We start from the raw sequence: 18,960 nt of genomic DNA, 5'->3' as shown, positions 1-18,960 counted from the left end.
ATATAAGAAACAAATACCAAGTTACAAGAAAATAAAGGAGCAATCCTGGCACACTTGCAATTACTCAGAATTGTATAAAAAAAGTTACAGGAGCCATATGTCTGCCTTTTGCTATTGAAATGTAGGTAGATTTGACAGAGTCAACTTCAGATGGAAGCTAATTAAAAAATGAACAGGTTACACATAGTTATACTGAACAATGTAAACTGCGAGCAGTTGATTTCTTCATCATTCTGTCATCAGTCTTCTTACACAAAATGATAAAGAAGTAAATGGACATACATGTAACTACATGTAAGCATTTTAAAAATCAAGGTGTAGAAAGAAACATTATTACAATAAAGCAGATATACTCTACAGACATACAATAGACTGTTTTTAATTCTTGCCATTTTTCTTATACATTCCATTTGTGAATAGTGATTAAAAATGAAAAATCCATCGATGTAAAACTTGCTGCAGTTTGAATTGGATGTAAAATTTACCGGCTTTCAGAAAGCAAGTCACTCAGACAGAACACTGAATCACATGTCCTTAATGATAATATTTATTTCACTGACTTCTGAACCTAGGTGTAAAACAAGGCATGAATAACTGTATTCAAGGCAGTGTCAAATTATGATAGAATAATCAAAGAATAAATTACTTTAAGAAACTAATGCTTATTACAACAATATTAGCAATATTCTGTAATATGGCATCCAACAGAGAAAGTATAAGGACATTACAATTCTTAAAGTTCTGTCTGCTGTTTGGATCTGTTTCTGTTGCTTCCATCCCTATAAGACAGTTGTTCAGTAACAATAGATCACATGGACATGCTTGGTGGGAAAGAAAATCCATGTTGAGAACTATCATAACAGAACAAAACACAGTAAAATAAATTAACTTCAAGAATCACCCAGAATACACTCATTTCATTTACAAATGTATTGTTTTTAAAAATGTTATTACAAATATAATGAACCATTACTCCACAAATGAACAATTTGGAATGTATTTTAATCATGAATAATTGGCATTAATAAGTATAAAGTAATATAACAAGTGTTGAATTTTATGCTGAATGTAATATTTAATGATTTCCTGGAAACAAAGTAATAAGTGTGGTTGCTGGATCACATATCCTAAATGTTAATATTTCTTTTGCAGATTGCTGAAACCAGGGGTAAAAGAAGGCATACAAAATGGGATTCAGAGCAGAGTTAAAATTTACTAGAAAAAACAGAGAATTCATTACTATAGATGACGAAGAAATATTTATGTTTCCGACAACCAGGCTGAAAAGATAATATGGTATCCAACACAGAAGGTATACGCCCATTATAATTCCTAAAGTTTTGGCTGCTTTTCTTTCCGATCTTTTAGAAATTTTACAATTGCTTTCATCTCTACAGTAATGTTGTCCAGTAACTGAACTGATCACTTGTGCATGCCTTTTGGCAACAATAAATATTTTTATATACAAAACTATCATAACAGAGCAAGGTAAAATAAAACTGATCAACATGTCAATCATAACCCAAGGTACACTCATTTCAATTAAACAATCTCCAAGACAGGTATTTAGGTTTTCAGACCTTTTAAAATTCATACCAAACAATATAGCCACATAAAATATAGAGAAGGACCAACTGAATATTATAGATATGCACACGATACTAACTGTTATTTTACTAGAATACCGTAATGGGTGACACACGGCAAAATATCGATCAATACTTATAAATACAACATTGCTAAGAGAAACAACTGTAAGAATGCAAAGAACTGAGTAAAAAATAATACAAAATGTCCTCCCAAAATACCAACAAGTTTCTATATATCTAACCATTACGAATGGCATCACAAAAAGCCCGATTAGAAAGTCTGCCACAGCCAGAGAGAGCAGGAGGAAGTTAGTTGGTGTGTGGAGCTGCTTGAAGTGAGAGATAGAAATGATCACCATCAGGTTTCCAAACACTGTCAGCATCACCACTGATATAAAGAAAACATACAGGATTACATAAACAACTGTTGATCGGGTTTCTTTTGGGCAAGATGAATTGTCAGATGAAAAACAATACTGCACTATTTGATGTTCTCCTATTTCATTTAATTCCATTACCAGAGAATAAATGAAAATGTCCATTCAAAAAATGCCAGCAAGGAATTCAGCATCCTTCCTTCTCTCCTGCCACAAAATAGTCCTACTGGTCTTTGTTGCTGCTCAGTTTATAAAGAATTTCTAGTAGCTCCTCCTGCTTATGCTGTGTGAGTCTGTTTATGTGTGGGGAGGAGTTGCTCATGTTTGGAAGAGCCTAGAGATCTAAATAGAGCAACACTGTCCTGCTATTAGATATTATGTTGAGGTTAGTGACTAGTGTATATACCCGTTACTAAAACTTCAATGTTAAAATTACCTGAATTTGAAAAAAAAATTGAAAGTGCATGAACTGGTTATTGTTACTTTACCTTCAGAACTCTATTACAATTAAAAATTAAAAACCAATGAATGTGTACTATAAATGTTTCACAGGAAATACCACTTGTACACAGTACAATGCATTTGCGTTTAATTAGGGATTCACAAAGTTGACACTTCACAATTTTTGTTTATTATTCAGTTAACAGGGTAAAAAGTTGTTTTAAATTAAATTAATCAATACATTAAATTAATAATACTAAATTAATACATTTAGTATTGATATAGTTGACTTAAGGGAAGAGAGTCATACTATGCAATTGAAATTTTCAGCACCCCTCAATAAAATAAGGCAGAGGGTTTGGCAGAGGTGTGCTGGAATGATGCTGGAAGAAATGTCTGATAATCTGTATTTGTATGTGTCTAAGTAATGATTGCTTGCTCATTATTTAAGCAATGAGTCAGTATATTGCCCTTTTCCAAATCATTGTGTCAAATACCAGTAGGGATGATTTGGACTTTGTGTGGGGCTTTAGTAAAAGGTCGAGAGAGAGAGAGTTACCGAAGTCCGAATTGTAAGGCAGTATTGTGGTCAAGAAGGAGGACAGATGTCCGTAATCCAAAGAGCAGAGTTCGAAAGCCAAATCCGATCCGTGAGGCAGGTCCATAGTTGGCGGGAGGGCATAATCTGTTAACCAAGAGTCGGGAGGGATTTCTAAGTCTAATTCATAAGGCAGGTCCGTAGGCGGTGAGAAGCAGAATCCATCATCCAAAAGGTAGCAAGACAAACAGGCGGTGAAAAGTGAACTCAGAACTCAATAGTGAGCATGGAGAGGTGAGGTAAAAAGGTTTAAGTAAAACAAAAGGGGAAAAGTGGTTGGATAATAGGTTAATTGCAATGAAGAGAGCGTGTTTGAATGTGGGGTGAGAGCCAGAAGTCAGAGGTCAGAGGTCAGAAGCCAGGAGAGAGGACAGATGACATTGGTAGTGGACACCTACACATGCAGCCATTCAAAAATACATAGTAAAACCCCCTATCATGCAAAATTATCTGCATTTTAGTGTGTTATACCACAGTACGTGACTGGTTGGACAAAATTAGCAACAGGAGGCACTCGTGGTGCATTGGTTGTTAGTGAAACAATTGCTTCTTCTAATCTCTTTACTGTGCATGTTTAAAGCTGCTTAATATTGAGTATTTATACAGTATGGAAGTTTACAACTAAAGGGAAATTTTAGTAGCTGAGCATAAAAAGAAGACGAGGATAACGTGTCTGAACGTCATAAACAATATTAATTTAGGAACATAAATATATTATGTAAGCTGTATATGGCTGGTATTGGTAGTTTAAATAAAAAATACCCACCAGTATTCCACTTTCTTCCTTAACATTTTAAGCATCAAAGTCTTTCTTTTGGTTACATACTGTAGTTATTTTGGAAAAGTTTTTATGTGCTCCTTCTGACTATATTAAGTTTATATACTTCATATAAAGTTATAATGTTTTAAACTTTTCTAGGAAAACTTGTGCTTGTTATCACAGTAAAAAATGCATACTTTTTAGAATTTGATTAATATTAATAGGGAATATAATATGGAATCCTGTGTCTAAAGAAATTAATAACATTAATTAAAAACATCAGCATCAATCAATCGCACCTGCGATTACTTGGAAACGTTTTGCCTGCCCTTTTAAGCTACAGCTTAAGCTTTGAAGTGGTATGTTATTCATGGTATGTTATTCATCCTGTAAAGCGCTTTGATAAGCCACCTTTAAAGGTGCTATATAAAATAAAGTTTATTTATATCATTATTATTATTATTATTATTATTATGTTGGTGTAAAGGGTTAGATGTGTGACTTGCATGCTGGAGGTCAGGGGTTTGAACCCAGCTCTCGCCATGAGTTCTCCTTTAACAAATAAACATTTTTTTGTAAAACTAAAATAGTAAATATTAACGACACTATATTCAAGTTTTTGGTATTTCTAAATATCACAATATGTTCAAAGTTAAGTGATGTATTAATAACAATTAATAATTTCAAACTGCTTTTATTTTAAAATGGTATTTTGTTTTGGGTGATTTGTCACAAACTTCAATTTATTAAACACAGATTGTTTAGACAGGGTGTTCCAGACCTCTGTTTAATTACTGTGGTAAAGTTAGTTTCAAGTTCCAAAATGATTTTAGCACACGAGTAGCATTTTCACAAAACGAGTTACGAAAACACTTGCTTTGTGTATACAGTATATTGTTCATTGCGAATGTTGTCACAGCCTTCACTTTGTTGTTTTTACACCATTTTTTGACCACACACAAATATTCTTATGTCCATATCTTTACAAGGGAAAACACATAAAGCTTTCAAACCAAAACGCATTTTAAAGACTGCGACTTGTGAAACTTTTCACAACCTCTACATAAAACTATCAGTGAGCTAATTCTCTTTTTGTAAACCTCAGGTTTTTCATCGATGCATAATTAGGCACTAACTGGAACACTGCGGGACCGCTGTGTACATACGTTCACAATGTGAGAAATACTGCTCAATACAGGTTCGTGCGAACAACCTGTATATGACCATAGCAACGCAGAACAGCACCAAAACAAACTCAAAGTAGTCTCCAGTTATCTAGCCTGTAAGCAGGAGATAAAGCTTTGCTTGATTTCTGAAACCCTTTCTTTATGTCCTGTTTTAATTCAGGTAAGGGTCAACTATATACACAATCCTGCTGACAGCAGGAAAATGTATATTCTTTTCTCAACAGGTTTTTAAAAAACAGCACCCATGATGTTCAAACCGATTTTATTACACAGAAGATTGACAGAGCTTTGCATTGTGAATCTCTTTTTCTCATGCTTTTATTTAATGTGGCACTATGCACTGGGATAGGGGGATGCTGTTCACGAGCCAATAGCATTTAAACCACAGCACCCACAATGCTGCAACTACGTGTTTTACACACTAGGCAGGTCCTTTGACCTTTCCCAGCTTTGGGATATGAAACTTTATTTTTGTTTTGGGATATGAAACTTTATTTTATTTTATTTTTTAAGATAGCACTTCAGGTAATGCACTGGAATAGGGCGGTGTGGTTCACAAGTCAATAGCTTTTCAAGCACAACATTTACAATGCTGTAACCAAGTGTTTTGCACACCTGGCAGGCCCCCTCACCTTTTACAACCTTGCTTTGGGTTGTAGCGGCGAGGCTTATTAATAAGAAAGAATTAAGTGTTCTGAGCCTTCCCAAATGAGGCCCCATTTCTCTGTTCATCTCTGTGGTGCAGCCACAGAGAAACTATTCATGCAGGCTGATTTAAGGTTTCTTTTGATAAGGTTTCCTAGGACAGCTCCCAAAGGGGGATGCAATTAGCTAAGCCTGGCTATCATGATCAATGGTCATCCATTGGCGCCTATCAGTCTAGGGAGTGCCGAATGGACATCTGGACTGCATTCCTAAGTGTCAAGAGTAAGTGACTTATATCTCACCTTGACCAACCAATCAGGGACTGGCAGGGCGTGGTAATACCACGTGGGTCTCCAATGCCCGCCAAACTCTCAACCAATCAGCACACATCTGGGTCTTGATCAAAAAGGGAGCGCAAGCTCAGACCGGGACTCTCCTTGGCCATTTTCACGCATCCTCAGAGACAATCACGTGACAACTGCTGTTGTCTGCAAAGGGACTTGGACTTTGTTCTAAGCGCGAGGCCGAGGATCCCGTACGTACTCAGAATTCTACCAACGTGAATGCTCCGCTTGATCAACGGCAGCCTACAGTTGGACCCTCGTCGACAACCTGAATAGCTTATTCAGAAGCAGCACTGGACCGGGAACGAACCAGCTTCTTCCCAGGCAAAAGAGTGACTTGTGAGGACTCGCAGTCACACTCTGTGCATAGAGACTTTCTACTAGCCAGCCGGACTGCTGATAGATCCTCTCGGAGCAACGACTGCCCTGCGCGCCGCAGTCAGATTCCTCCGCCCGTCCTACTCCGAGCTGCACCTCGACTGGTTGGCCGGTAGCCAGAGGACGCCGACACAACGCCCATTGGACAGCCGCTGGAACAGAGGCTGCAACAGAGCCTGTCAGCTGGTTTGGTGTTCGTGCCGGGAAATTCCAAATCCATACACAGTGGATAAGTAAACCCTATGTTCTACATTGCGTCTCGAGAATTCAATTGTACCTCAACACAAGTTGTTATCAATTTAATTCATGAGTAATGTATTTACTTCCGAGTTTAGAGTAACAGTGGGTAATAACACTGATTAGCGATTTGGTAACAGAACGATATATATTGACATATATTCTCTGTTGTGTGTCTCTTTGTGTTTGCATCTCTTCGAGATTATATACCTTGTATATTGATAACCCTCACAGTAAGGTCTGCCGCTCGTATCCAGGCAGACTGGTATATGTTTGGTGCACAGTTTATATTAATAAATGTATCTCGTGTATTGAAGCCGTGTGTGTGCGTTGTTAGTTGTTCTGACGATTGATTTTCTAAAAGCCCCAACGAACAACCTCGTGATTACTGCTACAATTAATAATTGTCTCAGTAAACCCATCAAACCACTACAGGGTTATGAATCTTTTCTTTATTTTGGGGGGATTTTTTCAATACGGCACCATTAGACAGACAGTACATGGGGATGGGGGGTGCTGTTCATGAATCAGTAGCTTTTTAAGTACAATATTTACGGTGCTGAAACTAAGTGATTTACACACTAAGCAGAATCTCTTTCAGAGTTATGCTTTTGAATGTGAATCTCCTTCGTAAGGTTTTATTATTTCTGGAAGATAGCACCATTGGACAGGCAATAAAATGGGATAAGGGGTAGCTGTTCATGACTAAATAGCTTTCAAACCACAACACTCACAAAGCTGCAACCAACTGTTTTACATTTAAGACAGGCCCCCTGATCTTAAAAGGCCCTCTGAAAAGGAGACTCTTCTAAATTCTCTCTATTCATTGAAGGTTTCATTTCACACCTCCCTACACCTGACTTCAAACCTCTTGATTGGCCTCTCTTTCTGTCCCCTGCACCCGCCTCTTGCTCCTCCTGTCTCCCAGCTTTTGTTCACTCTCCATTTCCCGCTTTACTTACTACCCTGTCTTTCTCACAACTAAAGAAGGCTCCACGGCAGAAACTTTTTTCGGCATACTTGTTAACGTTATGATTACTTTGACTATAGGATCTGAACCCCCTACATCTGAGCAAACACCCCTATTTGCTTTGAAGCTAGAAATGTAGAATCTGCAAGCATTACACACATTATATAAAGAAAAACTTTTTTGTCCCCTATAGCTGTAATATATATACACTATTTGATATTTTTATTATCAAAGCAGAATAAATATTCAAACATTTTTAATAATAAAAGAATATCATGAATGTACATTGTGACAGTGGAGCACACCTCCCACTGCACTCCCTACTCCGCGGTGCATGGGAATGTGCAGATACCACACCTGAGGCTAATCAAGGCTGCGCTTTAAGATCCCCAAGCCCCCGCAGATGGCATTCAGTTTAGGACCAAATGTGTTCCCCTCATCTGCAACACAAACAATTACTCTGAACTAAGAGTTCGTGGACGGTGTTCAAAGCTTGAAACCGGAGAATTTTTTCTCTTTCATATTCGATCCTCTCTTATACCAGAAAACGATCGCCTTTCCAGATAAATACACACTGACACACCGCTCACTCCCTGACCCAGCATAAGAAGCACTGTGCCGGTGTTCAGGAAGTACCTTTTTTAACCTGCCACTATTACAACATTATGGCATGAACACTCTCAGTGGTTGAAGTAAAAACAGTTCTATCAGTCAGAATAACAATCTTCAGGTTTTTCACAGAGAGAGTACGGGAATTTAAGATGCCCTTAAACAGAAATCGCATTTGAGGTTTTTTAATCCATATTTGCTTTTAAATACTAGCCATTAAAGCCACAAGCTATACTGTTTTTTCTAATTATAATCTAAAATAAGAAAGTTGCATTAAAAAGACAATGATTCAGGTGTGTAGCTGCGTCAGCATGCGTAGTCTGCAAAGGAACAAGTAATAGGTTTATTCCATGCTGAAAAGAGAAGAAGGAAAACACAACGTTTCGGCTGTGAAACCTTCTTCAGGTGTGTCTTTATTAAAAACATAATAAACTACAAACCTTTGGGATTCGTGACACAATGTCTTCACATCTCCCTCCTCCCCTTCTCCACCATTTGAGAATCCCCTTGTAGTTTGAGAAATGCAAAAGTGGAGGAGGGTGCAATCTTTGAAGGAATTCACAGGGACCCCATTTTTTAAAAAAATATTTTATTTTTTCTTCATGTTGCATTTCACTTTCATAGGCTATTGGCTTTTGTAGGCTATGTGCTGTGTGCTTTATTGTGCATATGAGTGTGTTCGTTCATTCACCCGGAGTGCCCTACGGTGCACCGGTTCGTCTTTGACTGGATTCGATTTTTGAAGTGTGCCGATTCCTCATGTCCCTTATTTAAGAGGAACAAGCCTCAGAAATGGGTTTTTTAGAGACTGCTGTCAGAACACCACAAACCATTTAAGCAATACCTGCAGTAGCCTATTAATAACACTTAAACTGACTTTAGTGCTGCTGAGCTTCGACAGCAACACACGAAAACTCTTTCTCCACACTCAAAACTGTTTTCCGACCACTATCCTTAAATGTTCAGCTCAGACCACATGCATTGCTTTCAGCTTTACTGATGGTAACTAAGATGTTTTTTTCTCACTGAACATGAGCCTCTACTGTTACTTGTATTCATCACTGGTCAAAATGACCATGTTGTCTTGACTAGTTTTATCAGCTAGGCTTCCAGCCATGGTCCTGATGGTCACTCCTGCCATGGAGGTGTAAAACACCTATTTGCATTTTAGAAGATTTTGTGCGATTTGCGTTATTTAACTGCATTCTTTGTAATGGTGCTTGTGTTTTCGAGTGGGCAGTGGTTGAGTCTGTTGTTTTGGGAATAACATAGAAATGCGCTTAGTGTTTGTTGAGAATACCGTCTGCGGTGGTGTTAAAAGGATTTTTGAAGCAGACGAAGTTTGTATGTTGGCCAGAATGTAGGAAGACTTCACTTATAGTAGCCTATATATTGTGCTATTTAGAAATATTGGGTAGATCCTATATTTCATCCATTTAAAAAATGTAAACATACAAATATTAGTTCCTCCCGTGTGAAAACTGGATGCCGCCCTTGTTGGTCACTGTCTGGCGATGGGTCTGACCTAATAACCACAGTTTTATAAAGGAATACAGTCGCTATAATTTGTTATGTTCTCAGGTGAAGCCTCATTACTAAACTAATATGTCAGTGTAGGTAGGTGGGCCATCGTGGTAACCAGCCACACCTGCATTCTCAACATCGGTTCCCTTTCACCAGAGTGGCAGATGTAACAATATGACTTTCTGCCTTCTGAGACAATAGAAGGGCTGTGAGCTTGTGATTATGTGAGATGATTATGACCTGATTATGAACTGTGAACGTTTCATATATAAAATTTAATAAGTCGTACCAATATGCAGACTTAATCACATGAACTGCAATACAAGTTTAAAAATAATTTTCAGAGAATATGTGATTGCTGTTTCTGATGTGTAGGGTATCTATAGGCTCCTCACAGAACCCTAGAGCATATCCTGCAAACCAATGAAAAATCATTAAGACAGCAGGAGGGGCCACAGATATAAAATAAGGAGCATAAACAAACATCTCATTTACTTTTTTACTTCAAGACCAACATACAGAAATATGATACTTATAATTTTATTACACTGTTTTATTAGTGGGTACACATCTACTTATGGGTAAAGTTTTAAAAAATCTTTTATTTTTTGGTACATCATTCTAGAAATTCTTCCTCCTCTAATTTGGTGTGGATTTAATTTATGGCAATGGAACTTACTGATTCAGAAGAACCTCAGTCTGCATATTATTGTTTTCCATCTAACAACGCATCTTGTAGAAATTCGATCTACAGCAGCCTATGCTGCTCTGTACACAGCGATGGCTGTGGCTGTTGGACTTACAGTGTGTGGGAATCTGTTGGTGATCATTTCCATCTCTCACTTCAAGCAGCTCCACACACCATCAAACCTGATCCTGCTGTCCCTGGCTGTGGCTGACTTTCTAGTAGGGGTGACTGTGCTGCCTGTAACTGCGACAACCTTAATAGAAACCTGTTGGTACTTTGGAGACTTGTTCTGTTCTGTTTACATGTTAATTGACTGTGTTCTTGTCTCCATTTCTCTCAGTAATCTAGTTGTAATAGCAATGGACCGCTATTTTGCTGTATGTGATCCACTACTTTATTTTTCTAAAATAACAGTGGATTTTATTCAAGGATTTATTGTCCTCAGTTGGTTTTTAGCATTTTCATACATGTTGGCTTTTAATTACATTAATAGAATTTCTTTTAGTACTGGTACATTAAATTCCTGTCTTGGAGAGTGTTTAATTGTATTCAGTGAATCCTGGGGAATAATTGACATCATCATTTCTTTAGTTTTTCCTTGCTGTACTATCACAACACTATACATAAAAATATTCATAGTTGCAAAAAAGCATGCAAGATTAATCAATTTATTTACAAAGGAACATAGAGAAAACAAATATAACATGTCAAAAGCATCAGAGAGGAAAGCTGCAAAAACATTAGGAATTGTTATTTTTGCTTTTCTTCTTTGCTGGCTACCATATTATATCTGGACACTCATTGAAGGAAATATGTCTATGACGACATTTAATTTTTTTCCTGTTGTGATAGTTTATCTTAACTCCTGCATCAATCCAATCATTTATGCCTTGTTTTATCCTTGGTTTCAAAAGTCTTTAAGACTTATATTAACATTCAAATTATGTTATAGGGAATCCTCTTTTATAAATCTTTTTTGAGAGGACCATTTTATGTGATATTATACATTAAACATGTATGTCAGTCTGAGCAGATGTAGAAATTTCTGAAATTATCAAAACATAAAACATATTACACTTGATGTCAAAGTTTCACACATTCACTTTTCAGAGTGTATGTCATAAAATGAAATTCTTATATCATGTGTATGTAAATTAATAGCACTATTTTAAAATGTTCTCTAGTAAAACATCAAGTACAGTAATTGTTTGAGTTAGAGGTAAGGAATGATCTTGACATTGGTCTTGAGTTCTGGAGGATATTTGAGTTCTGTTCAAAATTATCTTTTAATTACTTAACTGAACACTGGCTTTTAAATGGTTCAAATTTAAATTCTTCCCATTAATTCTGAAGGACTGGTGCTCTTCTAGATCATGATTAAAGACACCAGATTTAAGATACTTTTTCAGTTTTCAAATACTTTATTATCTTACACATTTATCTTAAATGGTAGTGAGAAGTGTATAAGTATACTTACATTCACTACAAGTAACCTGCTGCAAATGTAGAAACCCTGTATTTAAGTATTTCAAAACATGATTAAAACATTAAAGCATGTGTCTATATTAAGTTAAAATACATTGTGTAAAAAAGCAAAATTACTCAGCCATATACAGTATATGAAATTTACTCTACTGTTATAGCCTGTTTTGAATGTGATGTGGTGTTTTCAGGTTTGCATGTCCATTAACATAATCCATATTTTGTCTTAATGCTAATTTAAGTAACAAGTAATTAGGAATCCCTAAAGTCAGATCCACAGATATACAGAAACAGTAGTGCACACGGCAATGAACGGCAGTGTGATCGTATACTGTATAAATAGTTCAGGTGGGTAGCTGAACACTCACGCTCACACCTGAAGAAGGCTCCATGGCCGAAACGTTGTGTTTTTTCTCTCTTCTTATTTTCAGCATGGAATAAACCTATTACTTGTTCCTTTACTGTATAAATATACTGCATATACAGTATGATACCATAGTGCTTTAAAGCCACTACAGTAAGGTACAGTATGTGTGAAATATTTTTCATAATCAAAATGTAAAGGTAATTGGTGCTTTCTCATTACTGAAATTTGTATTAAGACAAAATATAGATTTTCTTAATGCAGATGTAAACCTGAAAGAGGCAAATCTGGTTTACATCAAGTTATAATAATAAATTATTTTTATACATCCAGCTATGTACAAAACATAGCCAAAAAAGATTGCTTTTAATGTTAATTCCAAGCTGAAAAGACAAGACTCAGTGTGTCTTCTCCACTTCATCTTACAGCTTACAGTTTACAGTGTAAGCTTACAGCTTGCACCTCTTCATCTTACAGCTCATTCATGGTCATTCATTATTAATATTATTAACAATATATTCCGTATTACATTTAAATAAGAACATTTTTACAAGTATAAAAAGAGGCGATACACAACGTGTCTCCTTTACAACTCTTCAGCTTACAGAAAAATTCCTCCAGTGCCACACAACATTATCCATGCACTTCTTATGTCTAATTTGCAGGGAGTAACCCTATAATAAAAGGGAACAACATGTAGGTCCTTGATTATGGTAGTACATATAGATGTAGCGATTCAAAATGTGAGGTAAAACCCATACTGCGGGAAATTATCTGCAGAATACTGCAGAACATGATTGGCCAAAATGACCAATGGGTAGCACTTGTGGTGTATTAGTTGTTAGTGAAACAATTGCTTCATTTAATCTCTTTACTGTGGATGTTTAAATCCACTCAATATGGAATTTTACAACTAAAGGGAAATTTTCATTTTCGGCATTATTTTCAGTAGGCACTATTTTTTTCACATGAAAGCAAAGTTAGATGTTCACTTATTTCAGTCAGTTACAGATGGGGAATATCTAAAAGAGGATTTTTTTAGTTGTTCAGATGTATTTCTTAATTCGTTTGCCCAACAAAAACATGATCATCGCTGAAATCAAAGACCTACAGATGCAGCCATTCAAAGTGCGTGGTACAAACACGTACCACAGGCATTTTTCTGCGTCATAACGCGTCATACTGCGGTACGGGATTGGCTGGCCAAAATGACCGACAGGGGCACTCGTGGTGCGTTGGTCGGTTGTAAAAAGATTTAATCATTTAATCTCTGGAACTGTGCACGCTTTAATCCGCTTATTATTATTGAATATTTACATGGAACTAAAGGGAAATTTTAGTCGCTGAGCATAAAAAGAATAGGAGCATAACGCATCTAAAGGTCATAAATGCTATTAATTTAGGAACACAAACATATTATGTAAACTGTAGAAAAAATACACACCAGTATTCCATTTCTCCCTAAACATTTTAAGCATCAAAGTCTTGTGGTTATTTCGGAAACGTTTTTACGTGCTCCTTGCTACTTCTGACCATGTCACTGTACATTTAAAAGCATAATTTTAGAATTTGATTAATAGGGAATGTAATATGGAATCGTGTATCTAAAGAAATTAATAATGGTATAAGTACATTCATGTACTGTTGCACAAACAGTAGTATAAGACTTTCCATTGAGATGCACTTGTCATGTGACTGCCTCGGTGGTGTGATCGCTCAAGTGATGGACTTGTAGTCCTGAGGTTGTGTGTTCAAACGCAGGTGTTGCCATCAGTTTTCTTTTAATAAATACATTTCTTTGAAAAACTAAAATAGCTAATATTATTGGCATTATATTGACATTTTTTATATTTCTAAATATCACAACATGTTCGTACTGTATGTACACAGCGGTAGGATCCCTTTAGATCTCCCTTCAGATTTAAAAGGTTATTAATAATATCTTCTGTGTTGCATCTTCCCAGTTTAGCTGATCTTTTGCTGCCTACGCATGCTTACACAGCTCCCTGGGTAAACTATCATACTTGACTGAGAAAGGTTTAGAGAACTTAATATTTTCATTATCAACATATTGTAAATATAACATTTACATTGGTGTTATTAATTTTTCACTTGAGTGTATGGAGGAGTGTCAGCTGTCAATGAGAGCAGACCCCACCTCTTAGGCTGGGCAAATGATTTTTTTTAATTTTTAAAAAATAAATAAAAAATAGATATAATGATATAAACATTTACTGCAATACAATACTGCTACGTTTCAGCTGTGAATCCTTCTTCACTTGTGAGGGTGAAATGCTTGGAGTTTGTAATGTAGGGCGCTCTGGACGGGTTAAACTTTAATGCAGGAAAAATGTATTTCCCAGAAGCTACAGTATACTGATTCTTATGGAAAGTGTTTTCATTCTTCTTTTTTTTTCAGGATGGAATAAACCTATTACTTGTTTCTTATGGAATCCGTTTCCACCAGGGAGTAAAAAAAACACACACACACACTTTTTCATTGACAAAAAGTAATGCCACACTCTCTTGTTTAAAGCACCACGGCTCTTCCCGTTAAAAGGAGGAGAAACTTTACACTTTAACTCTTCAGTTCAAAGAGAAGTTTGTGAACTGAAAAAAAAGTAAAACTTAGAGCGTACACATATGAAAATTCTTATTCTTTACTCAACAGCTTTTTAAAAACAGCAGCCAATGATGTTCAAATCATGATGTCCTTGATTTTTTTACACAGAATACTGACACAGCTACTGTATATTCGGCTAGTGTGTATTGTCTGCTTAGGGTTCTGTAGCATTCCAGTTAATGTTGTGTTTGTACTTGCAAGAATAGCGATTACAAACATTAAAAAACATGCTTTATACTGTCCGACTGAGCAGTCATGCTTTTATAAAATATACCAATAAATAAACATTTTTCATGTTTGATGTGTAACATGCTGCAATACAGTTTAAAATGATTGAAAACGGCGCTTCAAAAAAATGAAAAATGGCACTTTATTTTTCAGTACAGCTGGCACATCATCCCCCCGCGTCCGCGCGCCAGCAGAGAAACACACACACACACTTTTTCATTGACAAAACGTAACGCCACACTCTCTTGTTTAAAGCACCACGTCTCTTCCCGTTAAAAGGAGGAGACACTTTACACTTTAACTTTTCAATTCACAGAGAAATTTCACCAGAGCCTCTTACTTGCCAGCAGCCTTATCACCCTGCAACACACAACTGGCAGCCCACTGAAGCTAAGCAGGTGTGAACCTGGTCAGTAGCTGGATGCGAGACCTCCTGGGAAAAGGTTGCTGCTGGAAGAGGTGTTAGTGGGGCTAGCAGGGGGTGCTCACTCTGCGGTCGGTCCTAATGCCCCAGTACAGTGATGGGGCATTAGGACTATACTGTAAGCAGGCGCCGTCCTTCGGATGAGACGTAAAACCGAGGTCCTGACTCTGTGGTCATTAAAAATCCCAGGGTGTTTCTCGTAAAGAGTAGGGGTGTAACCCTGGCGTCCTGGCCAAGATTTCCCATTGGCCCTTATCAATCATGGCTTCCTAATAATTCCTGTCTATGAATTGGCTTCATTACTCTGCTCTCCTCCCCGCTAATAGTTGATGTGTCGTGAGCGTTCTGGCGCACTATGACTTTCGTCGCATCATCCAGGTGGATGCTGCACATTGGTGGTGGTTGAGGGGAGTCCCCATTACCTGTAAAGTGCTTTGAGTGGAGTGTCCAGAAAAGTGCTATATAAGTGTAAGCAATTATTATTACTAATAGTTTATGCTAACACTTAACTTTCTTAACACGAGAAGTACTACTGTAAGCAAAAAAAAGGGGTTTTGGAGGGGGGGGGGGCAGTATTTCATGCGTTGTGAACGTGTGTACACAGCGGTCTCCCCGGGTTCCAGTTAGTGCGTAATTATGCATCAATGAAAAAACGGAGGTTTAAAAAAAGGTAATTAGATCACTGATAGTTTTACGTGGAGGCTGTGAACATTTTCACAAGTCATGGTCTTTAAAATGCATTTCGTTTGAAGGCTTTCTGTGTTTCCCTTCCAAACATATGGACAGAAGAACATTCGAGCGTGGTCAAAAAGTGTGGTTTTTATGGTCTGTAGCTCAAATCCTGCTTAATTAAAAATTAGACACAAGAAGAGTATTATTGGACAATGTTGTGATGCTAAAGAAATCAATAACGATATTAATTCAAAGATCTAAATATATTTAACGCTTACGCCTGATATTAGAGGTGCTCACCTGCGCAGTGACCACTCGACAGCCGGTTGGCTGTGCCGAAAAATAAATAAAAACTGGTTTAACAACTCTTAAGCATACTTAAGCATACTGTAATTTTTGTTAACACAAGCTTATCAGTTGAAAAGACCACAGGCATTCTCAGAGTAGAATAGGCGTACCTTCCAATCAAAGACAGTCCCCCTTCCCCCCACGGAAAGACAGACAAATGTTTTCACCGCCTATTTAGTAGCTATTCAGAGGGAAATGCAGTGACTTCACGTTTGCAGTTTATTCCTGCTGCCATCCACTCCTGCCCTCAGACTTAAAGAAGACTATTTTACATTTCTTTATGCAGTTCATAGTGCAATTAACCTTTGCTAGTATCTTTGCTGTCCTTTGAAAGCAAGATAATTTCTGCTTCTTTGACAAAACAAGGCTCGTCAGAGAATGTGAAAAACACATATTTTTTACTTCACATGCTGTCTTCCAATCACATTACATCAACATCCAAAAACATGATTTCTTCTCTTAACATGTCAGGCACAAAAAAACTTAATTGCACTTTAAAATTAAAAACTTTAATTCTTTAAGCTCGGTGACTTTGAGACCACTTGTTATCCTAAGTTATTTGAATCACTATTTGAATTTGAATCATTTGAATTCAAATAGAGAAAAAAGAGCTGGCTGACAAGATTTAAGATGTGTCTCCATAAAAAATGAATTAAAGAATGTGCAATTAAGTTTTTTTTTGTGCCTAAAAGATTTTCATCATCACCATTTCACTGATTCCCAGCTTTAGGTGCTCTGGGATATGTTCACACACAATCAAGTTAGTATGTGCCAGAAACCCAAAACTATTCTCTGAAGACACGTTGGCAGTGCACAAAATGTTGTAGCTAAAAATCATTTCTAGCACTCATGAGCCGAGAAGTACAACATGAAATAGGCGAGTATTTAGATCTCCATTTGTTCTGAAAGTTAATGCTAATTGGCATTAAATAAAATGTATTCCTTTGCATTTTTAGAAGCATTTTCAGATACATTTGGTATGGCTTTAGAAAAAAAAATAAATTAAACTGTCTGAGTAAGGCCTTGATATAACTCAAGATACAAATGTTGTTACACCTTGCCACATACCCCAGGTTGTAACAATATCTTAGGGCTAACATGGCAGTCCCACGTACAGTCGCAAGCTTCACACGATGTTTGTTTAACCAATAAAGTAATATATATATATCTATCTTACCCACAGAACAATAAGTTTTACACTTTAAAATGCTTAAAACATTTTGAATGCTTCCTCACTGGCATACCGAAATTTGTATTGAATTTAACTGATAAAGTTATAGTTCTCACTTCTCCATCTTTTCTACAGTGCAGAAAGCTTCTGGTATGGGATCTATGCCAGACATCACTCAAGTGAATGTAACTGCAGGATTTCTAGACATCAACTTCTCCATTAACTACCTCCAACTCTCTACTTTGGTCTATTACAAACCCACTGATTCACACAACTATCTCCTGTATAGCTAATTTCTTCACAAACACACTAACAACTCTTTCCGTTTTTCACAGTTCCTTAGGCTACCTCATTGGTCACTCTGTCTGTCCTCTGCTCCACCTCTCTCCCAGCTTTTGTTCTCCTGCTACATTACCTTTGCTTACTGCCCTGTCTTTCTCACACCTGAAGACAGATCCATGGCCCAATTTATTTTTCTTTCTTGTAATTTCAGGATTGAACAGACTTATTACTTGTTCCTTTGCAGCCTATGCATAGCCCACTTGAACTTATTAATTAATTCTATAACTGTTATTGATAATTATTAATAAGCGAACAACTACTACACTCAGTGATTAATTGTTCACTTTAATGAATTAATTATGACGTGATTAATCATACGTAATAACTAAATTACACAGAATTATAGAAATAATGTGAGCTATGTGCCCCCCTTTGCTATATAAATGTAGGTACCATAGGTGTTTTGAATCCATGGCCAGTCTTCCTTTGATTGGACACACTTGCCATGACTGATTTGCTTCCTGTGGAATGGAAAAAGGGATCATGTAATATGGATAACTGAACACTCCTCAGGAGCAGAAGTGAGAGTATATCTTGCACTCAGTGGATAGGTTTGAAGTTGTGTCTAAGCTCCTGTAGTTCAAGGAGGGAGTTTGTAATATTAACTAATATTAACTGGCAATACTAACACCGATTAAAATTTGAAGAGTTTGAAAAATAGTTAATAAAAACATGCAAGGATTTCATTATGCATTGAATTTAGATGGACATCAGACGAATTAAGCAATTTTAATACGTTATCCTGGATTTTTCATTCTCCAGAGTCTCTGTAGAGTGGTAGATTAGTGCCGTTTATAGGTGGAATCTGGGTACCAGTGGTTAAGCTGGGTAAGTGTCATGGATAGGTGACCCCTAAATTCAGGAACTACTTTTGCGTTGTGCTGACTACACCACCTAGCCATTTATGATAGGTATTAAGACCCTGCTTCCCTTGCCACACATTACCTTAACTTTATCTT

At 36.9% G+C, this 18,960-nt stretch overlaps 2 protein-coding genes across 2 annotated transcripts; one reads left to right on the top strand and one right to left on the bottom strand.

Annotated features, from left to right (window-relative positions):
* Positions 1–1,075: 1,075 nt before the first annotated feature.
* LOC148675534 (trace amine-associated receptor 13c-like) lies at positions 1,076–2,104 on the bottom strand. The gene has a single exon (XM_088623496.1). It carries the CDS (start codon positions 2,102–2,104, stop codon positions 1,076–1,078), a length of 1,029 nt encoding a protein of 342 aa, XP_088479622.1.
* Positions 2,105–10,439: 8,335 nt separating this feature from the next.
* Positions 10,440–11,327, top strand: LOC148675533 (trace amine-associated receptor 13c-like). The gene has a single exon (XM_088623495.1). The coding sequence runs from the start codon at positions 10,440–10,442 to the stop codon at positions 11,325–11,327; it is 888 nt and encodes a 295-aa protein (XP_088479621.1).
* Positions 11,328–18,960: the final 7,633 nt, after the last annotated feature.

Source organism: Lepisosteus platostomus, chromosome 3 (genome assembly GCF_059453375.1).
Source record: "Lepisosteus platostomus isolate fLepPlt1 chromosome 3, fLepPlt1.hap1, whole genome shotgun sequence".
Lineage (NCBI taxonomy): Eukaryota > Metazoa > Chordata > Actinopteri > Semionotiformes > Lepisosteidae > Lepisosteus > Lepisosteus platostomus.
This window is presented reverse-complemented; position numbering and strand designations above follow the sequence as displayed.